Source organism: Episyrphus balteatus, chromosome 3 (genome assembly GCF_945859705.1).
Source record: "Episyrphus balteatus chromosome 3, idEpiBalt1.1, whole genome shotgun sequence".
Lineage (NCBI taxonomy): Eukaryota > Metazoa > Arthropoda > Insecta > Diptera > Syrphidae > Episyrphus > Episyrphus balteatus.
Window position 1 is genome coordinate 14,327,984 of NC_079136.1, and position 14,003 is coordinate 14,341,986.

A 14,003-nucleotide genomic window follows, 5' to 3' on the forward strand; every position below is an offset into this window, starting at 1 on the left:
ACAATTATATTTTACTATGAGAGGGGGGGTCTATCTCCCCCCGTTTAGGCGGGAGGGGCAATTTTCTAAAATATGACGAAAAATTAAAAAAAAAATTATTAAAAAACAACGGCAACACTTACTGGTATAAATGATACCTTTTTCAAAAGCAGAAACTGTACACTTAATTTGATTTTTAAAATCAAGTTATTTCAATCAATTGTTTTCGAAATAATCGATTTCAAAGTCAAAATTTGTGAAAAAAAATTTGAAAAAACAAATTGAATACTATTTTAATCAAGACTGTGAGTTTAAATATGAAATTAATCGATGAAGTAAACTGCCTCAACTAATTTTTTATCAAATACTGAAAACCATTTGCTTCAATGCCTTCTAGTTTCCGAGAAAATTGAAAATAAGAGAATTACCTTTGTATCAGATTTTCATTTTCTTGGCTATTTTCGCTAATATTAACACCTTTTTAACTTAACTCCCTTTTTAGGACCCTCTTTGTCCCGCATGCTATCCCCCTGCAACCCCCCTGCTTGGGCACACTAAAAGATTTATGGTGGGGGCAAGGTTGGGTATGTACAAAGTTTCTTTTTGATTCGAAAAACTTAAATTTAAAAAAAAATTTGCCTACACCCAAAATCGCACTCACCCGAAATACTTTAATAGTAAGCCTAAGTAGGGGAGTTGCTAGGGGGCATACTGCTTGCAAACATTATGTTTATGTAAAAACGAAAACAGCTAAAAAATACAAATCTGATAAAAAGGTAGTTTTTTAATTTTCAATTTTCTCAAAAACTAGGAGTCATAGAAGCATACGGTTTTCAGAATTTGATAAGAGATTAAATAAGGCAGTTTATTTCATCGATAAATTTCATATTTAAATTCACAGTCTTGGTAAAAATAGTATTGAATGCGTTTTTTTTTTAATTTTTTTTCCCAAATTTCGACTTTATAGTTGATTATTTGGAGAACAATTAATTTAAATAATTTGATTTAAAAATTAGAATTAAGTGTATAATTCTGGCTTTTGAAAAAGGTATCGTTCATAACTGTAAGTGTTGCCGTTGTTTTTTAATAATTTTTTTTTATTTTTCGTCATATTTTAGAAAATTGCTTCTCCCGCCTAAACGGGGGGAGATAGACCCCCCTCTCCCACAGTAAAAAATGATTGTATTGAACTCTTCTACAAGATGCGGTTATCAATTCTTGTCGCCTTAATTATCGTATTTTCCCCCATCGCGAACACTATTTTTCTAAAATGAAAAAAAAATATAGGCGGCAGAAGTTTAGCACTTCTGCTTTCACATTCATACTAAGGAAGTATGTCTTAGTCTTCGCCAATTATTAGGTTTGCTAAACTTTTGCCGCCACGGAAGATATTGTACAAAAACTAAAACAACGTCTAAAAAAAAACACTCGCACTTCATATCCCTTAATTAATTACAAGAATTCTTTTTTTCATTTTTAAAATAAAAAAATTAATCTTCACATCTTTACCTTCCATGGACATATTTTATATTTTAAATGGCACAATAAATAACAAAGTTATTAAAAAAACAAAAGGAACTTATTTATGTACTATTTCCCAATTGCGAATTTCACAACAAACTTGTCAACTTTGATCGCGTGTCTAACATAGTGCAAGGCATGAAAATAAAAAAAAATGTATTTTTCATATCATAAATACTGTATACTTTCAGAAAAGAAAAAGTTTTTTCTTCATTCGACAACATTTAAAAGTGACCTTTTGCGCACTGATCTCTATGGAGCTGCCCCAGTGTGCGACGCACAGACGCACCGACGCACAGACCGACGGACGTCATGACGAAAAAGACTTTTTTGGACTTCTCCATCATCGTTTGATTGATTAAAACCTCGAATTTTTTTTTTGACACGAAACCAATACTTGCCCTACTGAGCAAGTAAAAAAATTTAAAATGACTTTTCATAATTATTCCTTATTTGAGGCCTAGATTTCTTAAACGATTTTAATGGTACATTTTCGTCGTCCTCTGGACGACAGCTTTTTCAATAATTTTGTTTGGAAAACCGAAAACATTTATTGAAATTTGGAAAAGTATATGATATTATTGACATTATGAAGTATTGATACATTTTTTTTTTTCAAGTAAAAAAAAAAAATGGTGGCTATTCCAATAAAATATATTTATAGGCATTGCATGAACCTTAATTTACTAAAAACAAGTGTATAATAAAAATTAGAGACCAAAAAAACGAAAAAACACAATGTTTCTTTAAAAACAAATTGTTAAAAAAATATTTATTGCAAAAATTTTGTTGAACTTTTAGGTTCATGCAATGGCCACTTAGTTAACGAGTAATTTGCACTTTATTTCAAGTCGAAAGCTTCATTAATTTTTGAGTTACGTTGCACGCCGCGGAAAAAAACGCGTTTCGAGAAAAATGCGTTTAAAGTTTTCGTTTTCGTACTATGGAAGGCTCGGAGCGCATGGATTTCGGGACTATTTAGGAACTTATGAGGCTTCATTTAAGGCTAAGACCACTGAAAATAGTTTCTTCGGTTGATAAATGAATTTATTAGGGAAAAAAAATAAGGCAAAAATAAAAAATTCCAGAGGGATTTCCCCCCTTAAGTCGTTTACAAGGAAGTCAGAAATAAGAAAACGGTTTTTTAATGACTTTTTTTTAATCAAAATCATGGGAGCTGGTTTTTAACATTTTAATTTTATTTAAATCGAATTTGAAGTTGTGTAATCTTTAATTCAACTTTTAACATACCCTTAAAAGTTTTATTTATTATTGGAAAAAAAAAAACTTCTTTTGGGGACTAAAAATCTTATAACTAAAATGCTTTTATCCGAAAAATTAGAAAAATTTTTATCTTCAAACCACGGTTTTCTTGTTTTCCTTAATAACTAACATTTTGAATACAAAAATCAAAGACATTGCAAACACGGGACAATCACGGGACAAATTTCAAAATACAAAGCACTATACTGATAGGCCAACTCAAGGGGTCTCAGAATTTGGCAACTTGTCCACCGCAAATCCGTACGGTTTTCGATTGAATGCAGTTCTTGTGGAATTTTGAATTAATTTTTTCTGAATGTGCAATGTTTTAATGAAAGAATTGTAAGAAACAAAAATCGATTAGGTATGGCATGGGCGGAGGAAACAAAATACTGTTGCAATGTAGGGATTTTCGAAATTTTACAAGAACTGCATTCAAGTTACCAAATTCTGAGAGCAATTTTTAATATATGTATACATACTATAGGTACATGTGCATATATTTTTTCTGTTCGAACAACTTTTATAATGACAAACAATTGTGTAACTTTCCCTAAGACTGAAAAAAATACCAAAAACAAAAATAAATTAGATACCCTCAAAAATAATGTTCTCAAAAGACAAAAAGAAAATAGTTAAAATAGTGAACAAAAATCAATTTTTCAAAAAAATGCACAAAAACAAGAATTTGCTTCAATTTGTCTTTATTTGCCTATATTATTTGCTTCCAACTTGTTTCCTATTTTTGTTTCCAACTTGAAAATGCATTTGAATGACATATTCTTCTAATATGGCAACACTGCCAATCTCCTACCTGTCTATTCATAAGAACCCAGCATCTCATCAATAAGGGTTGTTCAACACACATTGACATAATAAATAATGTATGTACCTACACAAAATGCTCATTTTTATTTTGTATTGATTTTTGCACGGATAGAAAATGGGGATTATTATTATTTTTTGTGTAGCTAATGGCTTGAACTAATTAGCTACAAGCTACGACGACGTGTACCTTAACGATGAGAGCCTATTAATTTATTATTTTTATTGAGTGTTTGTTGCGTTGAAAGGCCATTCTGGAGAATATAAAATATACCACACACTGGTTCTAACTTAACCATGATTTATTTATTTGACTTGGCTATTAAATGTGCAAATGGGAATACGAGGGGTAGGATTGTGCTATTTTAATGCGGAACTAAAATGTATTATTTGCCTTGTTTTGACAAAGAATATTTTCTAGGATTTGTTGGTTAAAGTTGTAAGGTTAAAGTCTCATTAATAAATTAAATTGATAGGTGTTATAACTCTAACTTTTATATTAATTTTGATTAGGTTCTACTCAAGTGGTTTTTAATATCTTCTAATTCTATTATATCTGATATTGGAATCTTTAACCTATAATGGCTATTCAAAGCAACGTTAACAAAGTTGATTAAACATATAAAAAAAAATAAAACAAAAACTGGAGTTTTTTTTAAATAATCTTCAAAAGTAGGTACCTTTTTTTCTCGAAAATAGTAAAAATGTTTTGAAAAACTTGAAGTGAAGTTAAGAAAAGTTCTATATAAACCACATCTTCCTATATTTCAGTGATTCAGTTCAATCAAAATGTTAGAAATCCTAAATGATTCTGTAAGAAATTGCGATTCTACAGTCTACACATCCATAATGGCTACTAATATTGATTTAATTAATATAATAAGCTCCTAGTTAATTGGATATTTCTACAATAGCTTATTTGTTGTTTTTCTTTTTGTTTTTCCAGTACATGTGTATTTACTGACTAAAGGTATTATAGTATTAGTTTTCGTCTTAGTAAACTTGTGCTTAAATTTCATCATTCACGTTAAGCTAATTTTCTTTATTTATGAATTTTTATTATTATTTGTAAAACGCTTTATTCAGTGCCTGTAACATGTATTAAATTTCCCAGAAAAATTCTCATATGCATTGAGTAATACTGAAAAAAAAAGAGTTTGTCTGTAAAGCCGGTTAACGGACGATGATTTTACGTGATAACGTCGTCAGAAAACAGGTTGTGTGGTTTTGTTTAAAATGAGTCAATATAAGAGTTTACTTTTTTCAAACAATCATAATTTACAAGAAAAAGCTAAAAAAAATAACTTTTTTATTTTCTCATTATATTAATTTTTTATTTTAAAAGCTTACAAAAAAAATTATGCAATTTAAAAGCCAGATATTTCTTCTTTTATTTTTAAATTTTTATAATGCACAAAGAGTATAAAAATAATTTATTGAAAACAATCATTTTCATAAAAAAAAGCAAAGAAAACATGAATTTTTATCTTCTCACGTCATTAATTCCATTTTTTTCCCTAACAACCTATACAAAATTTTACTTGCCTGAGATATCTACAAAAAGAGCTAGAATTTTTTGAACTCGATCAAATATCATTAAAAAAAGCAAAAAAAACATTTATTTTTATGTCCTCAAGCTATTTTATCAATTTTTTTCAATGACAACCTATAAAAAATTTTACACCATATGAAAGCTTTTTATTTCACCTTTACGTATTAATCTTATTTCATAGATGCCTACAAGAGAAGTAAGAATTTTTTAAAGTCAACTATGTCCAATTTCCAGACTGAGATTACAGTACTTCCCACAATGGTGGCTGTTCGGGGGGCAACAGATCTCCACTGGTGTTTTGAGGTTTTTCGCAAGTTTCTTGATTTAACATTGTGTAGCTTGTAGTTAGTCTACCGTTATGTGTAATATACTAAATGAAAGGTAATTGTTTCAGGATGCTTCTAAAAGTTTAATCAAATTTATATCTGCTCTTGATCAAAAGTTATAACCTGTTGAATTCTAAAATTTTATTTTACAGTTATCTCAAAATTTTGTTTACGAAAATGATTGAAACTTCGCACACATTTAGTCGTGGTCATGGTCTATCATTACCTTACATACTTTCTTCCTCTATCTATTAAACAAAAAAAATATAAAAATAAAAAATGAAGCAAATCGGTTAAAAACGGTCAAAAAACGTGTTTTTTAAAAACTTGTTTCTTCCGTTATTCAGTCAAAACTCACTAAACGATTGCACATGTATGTATAAGACCAAAACCTACATGTCCTATAAGTTTGTGATTTTTTGAACGCTCCAAAAAAAAGCTAAAAATCAAAAACTACCCAAAAATACCCCTAAAAACAAGGTGTTTTTCAAAAATTCATATTTCCAAACGCAGAGTGTTGGAAAAAAATCCGTGTCAGACCCCAAATTTTTTTTCCTCATCTTTCACTTGGCATCTTTAGAATTGTCAAAAAAAATTTCTGTACCCAAAATCATCATTTTGTCATAGCCCCAACACGTGTACAACGTTCAAACAAAACGTTATAGCTTAGTTTCAAAATTACTTACAATTTTTTCTTAAATGCAGTTATTCTTAAATTAGTCTCATCTATCTATAGCAAAAAAAATTAATTCTCTACGATTTCGCGTTTAGATTTTAGCCCAAATTTTACCTTTATGTTTTACCCCTGTTTACCCTATTAAATGACGGAATTTTTAAAAACCCTTCATTTGGATTGAGCTTTAGGTTATTATCTTTCAAATAAGCTATAGGAGATTTTTGTATCTCTAATAGTTTACCTATTTTTTATTGAATTTTTTTGCCGCACTTCAAAAGTGCGTCAAAATGGCGTCACTTTTTTGTGGTGGCTGCCATGGTTCATCGATTTATAAGACGTTATCAGGTCAAAAAGAAACAAATAAAGACAGAAAAATATATTACGTCAGTTGCAGATATACAACATACTCGTAGTTTATGTCGTTAACAGTTCTTTAATTAAATCGAAACCCGTATAAACTTAGCATGACAACTTTTGAAAAGTTAATTTTTTTTTTGGCTCAGTAATTGCCGCATAATTGCCGTGTTTATGCCGTGAAGTCAAAAAAATTGCCGCGCGCTTAGTTTGGTCAGAATCGGTAAACCAATTTTTTCATGCTAACTTTATATAAAGTTAGCATGACAAATTTTAATTTTTGATCAATTTAAATTTTTTTTTCGCTAATTATTTAAAGTTTAATTGCCGTAATTATGCCGTGAAATCGAAAATAATATATCTCTTTTGGTTTTCTCAAAAAAAAATAAAATGTATTTTTTGTTAACCCTATTCCATATAAAGTTAAGATGACACACCCTGTATTTCTTAAATCCTTGGTCAATTTTTAATTTTTTTTGGCCAATTAATTGCCGCATGGGTTAATATAAAAACTGCAAACTCAAAAAAATTGCCGCGCTTTTTGTTTTTTCAAAAAAAAATTAATAACTGTTTTTGGTCTCATATCGTATAAAGTTAGCATGACAAACCATCTATTTCTTAAATCAAGACCGCGGCAATTTTTTTGACTTTGCGGTTTTTATATTGACCCAATGCGGCAATTAATTGGCCAAAAAATTTTCAAATTGACCAAGGATTTAAGAAATAGATGGTTTGTCATGCTAACTTTATACGATATGAGGCCAAAAACAGTTTTTAATTTTTTTTGAAAAAACAAAAAGCGCGGCAATTTTTTTGAGTTTGCAGTTTTTATATTAACCCAATGCGGCAATTAATTGGCCAAAAAAAATTAAAAATTGACCAAGGATTTAAGAAATACAGGGTGTGTCATCTTAACTTTATATGGAATAGGGTTAACAAAAAATACATTTTATTTTTTTTTTGAGAAAACCAAAAGAGATATATTATTTTCGATTTCACGGCATAATTACGGCAATTAAACTTTAAATAATTAGCGAAAAAAAAATTTAAATTGATCAAAAATTAAAATTTGTCATGCTAACTTTATATAAAGTTAGCATGACAAACTTGGTTTACCGATTCTGACCAAACTAAGCTCGCGGCAATTTTTTTGACTTCACGGCATAAACACGGCAATTATGCGGCAATTACTGAGCCAAAAAAAAATTAACTTTTCAAAAGTTGTCATGCTAAGTTTATACGGGTTAAATCGAATCCTTTGTTGCTGACTATTTTTTCTATGTTACCTATGTATGTATTTTTTTCACAAATGAAGAGCCTTTATGAGAGCTTATATTTCTTTACTTATAACTTTTTCTTCTTCACTTAGCAACTTTTTCAACTAACAGGTTCAATTGTTTAAGTATTAGAATAAAATTGGTAACCATTATTTATTTACTTAAGATATCTTAATAGAATAAAACGTTTTGCTTGGTCCTTTAACAAAATACCAAAAGAATCACTTTATTTCCTCTCAAGTTCCATCATTTGTGATATTTAATTTGATTAATTATTATCATTTTCCTTCCTACAACTTTAACCTCTACAGTTTTATACTTTCAAATTAATTTTCATCGAATCTTTTCTCGATGCAAAAACTTTTTACGAGCATCATTTCCATCAAAGTTCAACTTCTTCTTTGGTGTTATGAGTTTTTTAAGTGATTGATTTTGACTAGTCTATTATCTTTCTCTTCTGTAGGGCTCTCTTAATTTAAATTTAAATTTTCATTTTCACTTAGATTCTAATTATTTGTCTTTTTTTAATGGTAAATGATTTCGTATGAATATTTGAATTCTAATTTAACTGAGAAAATAGTTGCCTTGAAATCAGAGAGATAAACTAGATCACATTTGGATTTGAATTCGTTTCCAACTATACAATTTTTATCGGTCACATCTTAGCGGATAAAATGAGTGTAAAAACACCAAGAAAAAAATGTTATTTGATTTTCAGTTGGGAAGACAAAATAATTTGTTGATTTTCAATATTAGGTTATTCTAAAGGTTTGTTTTGAATACTGTAAAGATTTTTCCTTGAAATCCACCAAACGTCATTGTAATCCCACCTCTTGGACCTACAATAACATACATACAGCTGAATTGACTAATAGAACTGGTAAATAGCTCATTCAATCGATAAGTTCATTTTCCACAATTTGTGTAATAAGTTATTTCATGTCAAACGGATATCAACACAATATTCCATAAACAAAATTCTGTCCCGCTAAAAACGTGATTTTATAGCAATACTTTAATTTAGCCAACGGAGCTAAAAAGTTAAAACAGAATTAAAAAGTGTTTAAGTTTTGTTTTTCGCAGTACTTGTAAAAACCTATATTTAATTTTAAGTTTTACTATCATCGAAATAATTATTATTAACAAAATGGAAAATATTAACTTAGTTATAAAAAAAAATAATTAAGTTAAATACATTGTTTAAACTCCCTCAAGATACAAAATGCAGTAATAGCGTCGAAAAAAAACGGCCTTAGGTACTTTGCGCCCAATGGCATAGATACCGTTAAAAAAAAAAAAACACTTTTGTTTTTCGGCAAAAAATAATGAAGCCAATTATAAATGAAATAATTATTTTATATAACATTTACTGTCAAACACGAAAACAAATATATCTTCTCCTTTTTGGAAGTCAGTTAAAAATGCATTCTTGTCCATGTCCATAACTCCAATAAAAACAATGGTCAGGTAGTTTAAATAAGGTACTGTTTTATGATATACGCGTATTGATCCATCAAAACGACTCTTTAACTAGGAGTAACAATCATTAAAATACAATTTCTTTCACATTTTGTATTTTGTAAAAATATATCATTTGCTTCGGTTGAAAGTCATTAAATTGCCATTTTACAATAGAAGAACATATTTATATTTTTCAAAAAAAAAAATATAAAAATCAAGAATTCCAAAAATTACACTTTATGTGTTTTTGTACTTTTTTAAGTTGATTTTTACAAATATCGCCTAGAACAGATACTCCCAAACATTTTTCGAGGTATTGGAATTTTCTCAAAATCAGCTTAAACAAGTTTTATAAAAAAAAAAATGGAAGTACACTTTTTGGATAAAATAAAAATTTTGATAAAAAATGTTATTTTACTCTTGGAACATTATTCTGTCAAATAAATTATCCATTTCTTGTTTTTAAGCTATTGCATAGATTTTATCACATGCTTTGAAAGCAGGGACCTAATCAATAAATTTCGTATCGAAGAAAACCCAACGCTTAACGTGTATGTGTATGTACTGTACAAAGTTTAGACGGATAGAGACGAGCGAGAATAAAGCGCCTCCTGTGGGAGATTGTTTGCCGACACCAACTTTTTTTTACGTGTCGTACAGATATGGTTGATGCATATTTTTAAAGGTGAAATGATAAGCTTTCCAATGATATAAAATTTATTATAAGTTGTCAAATAAAAAATGAACCAAATCGATATGGAAGAAAAAAAGTTTTATTTTTTTAATGAAATTTGCTTGCATTCAAAATATTCAACCTTTTGTTGGATATCGTACAATCATGATTGAGAATATTGAAAGTTAAAATAATAAACCTTCAGATTATATAAAATTTATTATAGGTTTTCATGTAAGAATATTGACCATTATGATGTGTAAAGAAAGAAAAGTTAATTCTTTTCGCTTTTTTCCGTGAAAAATTTATAATTTCATAATTTTATAATTTTTACAAAACATATAGGTTTACTTTTGCATATACAAAAAATTGACGTAATGATTTATTTTTAATTTAATTAGTTTTAATTAAATTTTTCGCATTTTTATAATTTATGTACCTATTGAGCTTCAAAAATTATAAATTTTGACGTTATCAAGTAAAATTATCGTCCGTAAGCCGATTTTACAGATTTGACAATATTTTTTTTGTTTGATTTTAATTGTAACTTGAATAAATCTCAAAGAAAAAAACTTAAATTAATATCAAAGAAAAAAAATAATGCATAAATAAAAAATAAATATCTATTATACAGGGTGTCCCACAGTCACCGCCCCAAATGAAAACCATGGATTCCTGAGGTCATTTTAAGTCGAAAAACTTAAGAGGTAATTTTCTCGCTTTCGTCCCGTTTTCGAGTTACCACTATTTTTATGATTTTTGCTCTCTTGCCCTTTAACTGGCCTTATCTTTGCCAAACTACGTTTGATTTGAAAGATTTTTTTTACAACCAATCAAAAATTTATTACAGTTTAAGTTTGTCTCAAAACTTTTTTTTCTGCGGACAACCGTTTCTCCACAATTTTGCATCAAACACAATTTTCTTCGTTTTTTAAGTTGTTTTTTACACTTTCATATCATTTAAGTCAAAAAAACACGTTAATAAGTATTAATTTTTTGTGCTTTTTATTAAAGCCCAGTTTATTTCCATAAAAAAAATAAGTTTTATTTCATAAAAAAGGCTACTGAAAGTAATTAAAAAAAAAAAAACAAACTGAGTGAATGAAAAAAAAAAAAAAATTTTAAATAAAAAATTAATTTAAATGAATTAAAAACTTTTTCTGAGCAATTGTGGTTAAGAAAAGAACAAATAGATAAAGCTCAGAAAAAGTTTTAATTCATTTAAATTAATTTTGTATTGAAAAATTATTTTTTTTTTTTAATTCACTCAGTTTGTTTTTTTTTTTAATTACTTTCAGTAGCCTTTTTTATGAAATAAAACCTATTTTTTGTATGAAAATAAACTGGGGTTTAATAAAAAGCACAAAAAATTCATAGGCCCTGTATTTTGAAATAAAAATTTTTGAAAAACAACCTAATTTTTAGGGACATTTTTGAGTAGTCTTTTATTTTTTTTGGAATTTTTTAAAGTCTGCAAAAAAATCTCAAACTTATAGGAAATATAGGTTTCAATCATGCGCATGCATGTACAAACTTTTGAATTTTTAATGATTTTTGACCGAATAACGGGAAAAACAATTTTTTTTGTCCCAAGTTTTTTGTCCGTTTTAACAGTTTTTTATTTTTATCTTTTTTTCTTTAATAGATAAATGAATAAAATTTAAAGTGTAGATAGATAATGGGCAAGACTATATTTGTACAAAGTTTCAATTAATTTTGTAATGACAAATTTGAAATAACGGTAAAATAAAACTCTATTTTTCAACATATTACCTACATCTTTTGATCTGGAGCTTATAAAAATTTGATTTATCTTTATTGAGCATAATTATAATATTACCTTTTGCTAAAAGTTTAAAAGTGAATATTTTTAAACTCATTTTACTAACTTTTCAAGTTTTGATTCCCTTTTTCATTTAAAATGTTAACTAATTATAGAGTCGAAAATTAAAAATAAATACAAAAAATGGCGGAACGAAGTCCGCCGGGTCAGCTTGTATAATTATAATTGCATAAGTTGATAAAAAATGCTATGCAATAGCTTAACCGCGGCAGTCCTCGAGTACGACAATTTTTTTTTTTAATTAATTTTAATTTTTTTTCTTTGAAAATCATTGTTTTTGAAATTTTGGTTATTGATTTATTAATCTCCATTTATATGCATTTTAATGACAAGAATTTAGTACCTTTCTCGAAGCTCAAATTCGATCTAATTTTTTTTTTCAGTTTGCATTTATAAAATGAAGATTAAAAGATTTTGAAATTAGTGCAACTTTAATTCTGAATTTTTTTAAACTAACAATTCCAAGGCTTGATTTCGACTGTCCAAGTTGAATTTAAACAAAAACAAATCTAGGAAATCCGAATCTAAGAACACATGAAAACTGAAAATCATTACCTATGAAAAATTGCAATTTTCCTGTTTGTATTTCATTTTTCTGAGAAATGACAAAAAGTGTTTTTATTCCCTTTTGAAAGGGCATCAACATCAAGTACATACGGAAATCAGATACAACCTATCCACTAAGTTAAAAATCAATCTAATTTAAATCCAAATAAATTCTCATTCAATTTCCAAGAATTCACAATAAAAATAAATAAAAAAAAGAAAAATATCCCCTTTAGTTATTTTTTTGATGAATCAGTGTAAATGTTTTTATCACGGCAATTAAGTTTTTTTTTCCACTGAGACACAATATTTCTATCTTTTAATGAGATACAATACAAAAAAAAAATACTTACAGATGAATTTTCATCGCAATTGAGCATTGCATAGAACTCCTCATCGGGGTTACGCTTATAGCTGATAATACTATCAACTCCGCCACTCATTTTGATCGGTTTTAGATTTTTTCTTCTTTTTTCTTTTATTATTTCACAAAATCTCAATTTTATTCAACACAACAAGAATAACAACAAAACAGAAAATACTCAATGACCGAGATTTGTATATTTTTCAATGCCAAACAACAACTTGCAACTGGTTCTATTACAAAAGCACTCACTAGTTGAGCTACAAGTTAATCCACACAGCGCACTTTCACTTGTCCGGTCGAATGATTTAGCTGAAATTCGGTAGAGTGCTGAAGGGGAAGTGATAATTTTCAATCACTTATTTTTCAATGATAAACCGCCAAATGGATTTGGATTGGGAAAACCCTTTAAAAATACCAGAAAAAACCCAAAACAACTCAACAAAAAACTCAAACAATTTAACAAGTTTGAGAGTAAACTCCCGATCGTGTTCTAGAATCAATTTGAAAATATTGGTTTTAAATCGAGTTTTTGGATGACCGAATAGCAGACCTAAGCTGTAGAGCGGCTCGTCAATGACTAAAAAACTTAAGTGGCAATGGGTTTGTGTTAAGCCCGTTTATGCGCAAACTTTTGCTTATTTTTTGCCCAACTTGTCGTCTGGTGAGATGGGGAAATTGTTTGTGTCTGTCTTTTGTTCGACTCAGTTTCTGATTTTGAAGGAACACGATGATGACGATAATGATGGTGGGAAGTGACTGGAACAATGTGGTTGTCTGTCGCTGCTGCTGAGAGATGATTTGAGTGGGATTTCGGGACAAACTTTTTCATCAAGCTTTTAGTGCACAAAGTTGTTGGTTTGGGAGGTTTGGTGGGGTTGCATCAAGGGTTTTCCCGAAAATCACAAGGCCACTAGAAGATTTATTGTATGGTATTTTACAAAAGCTTATTGCATCGTGGGAGTAAACAGTGCAGGATTGGGTGGTGGCTATGGATTTAATATGGGTCAAACTTTAAATGAGCTTTCGGGAGAAAAGTTTTTATGTTTTCGATTCGGCGCTGTAATTAGTTGCTGAATAGCTGAATGTAGGTAAGAAAAGAGCTTTTGATACATTTATTTCGGTTTATAATTTGTTGAACATAATGGTTCTTGTTTTGGATATTTTAGCCATGACACTAAACACATTTGTTTGAACTGGAAAATTCAGTTTTGTATTTAAAATTGAAAAAGTTTTTTTTTTTGTAAAAAGGTATGGTTATTTTGATTCATAAAATCCCTTTTCAAGGACTTTGGTATTATTTTTATTATTATTATTTTTTTTTTCATTTCTTAACGACTTAC

At 28.6% G+C, this 14,003-nt stretch overlaps 1 protein-coding gene across 1 annotated transcript in view; it reads right to left on the reverse strand.

Annotated features, from left to right (window-relative positions):
- LOC129915635 (J domain-containing protein) overlaps positions 1–13,432 on the reverse strand; it is a 76,139-nt gene extending 62,707 nt beyond the window's left edge. The window contains exon 1 of the mRNA XM_055995267.1: positions 12,650–13,432. Within this exon, the coding sequence (XP_055851242.1) occupies positions 12,650–12,739 (90 nt within the window). The 5' untranslated portion in view covers positions 12,740–13,432. The remainder of the gene's footprint in view (positions 1–12,649) is intronic.
- Between the last annotated feature and the right edge of the window lie 571 nt (positions 13,433–14,003).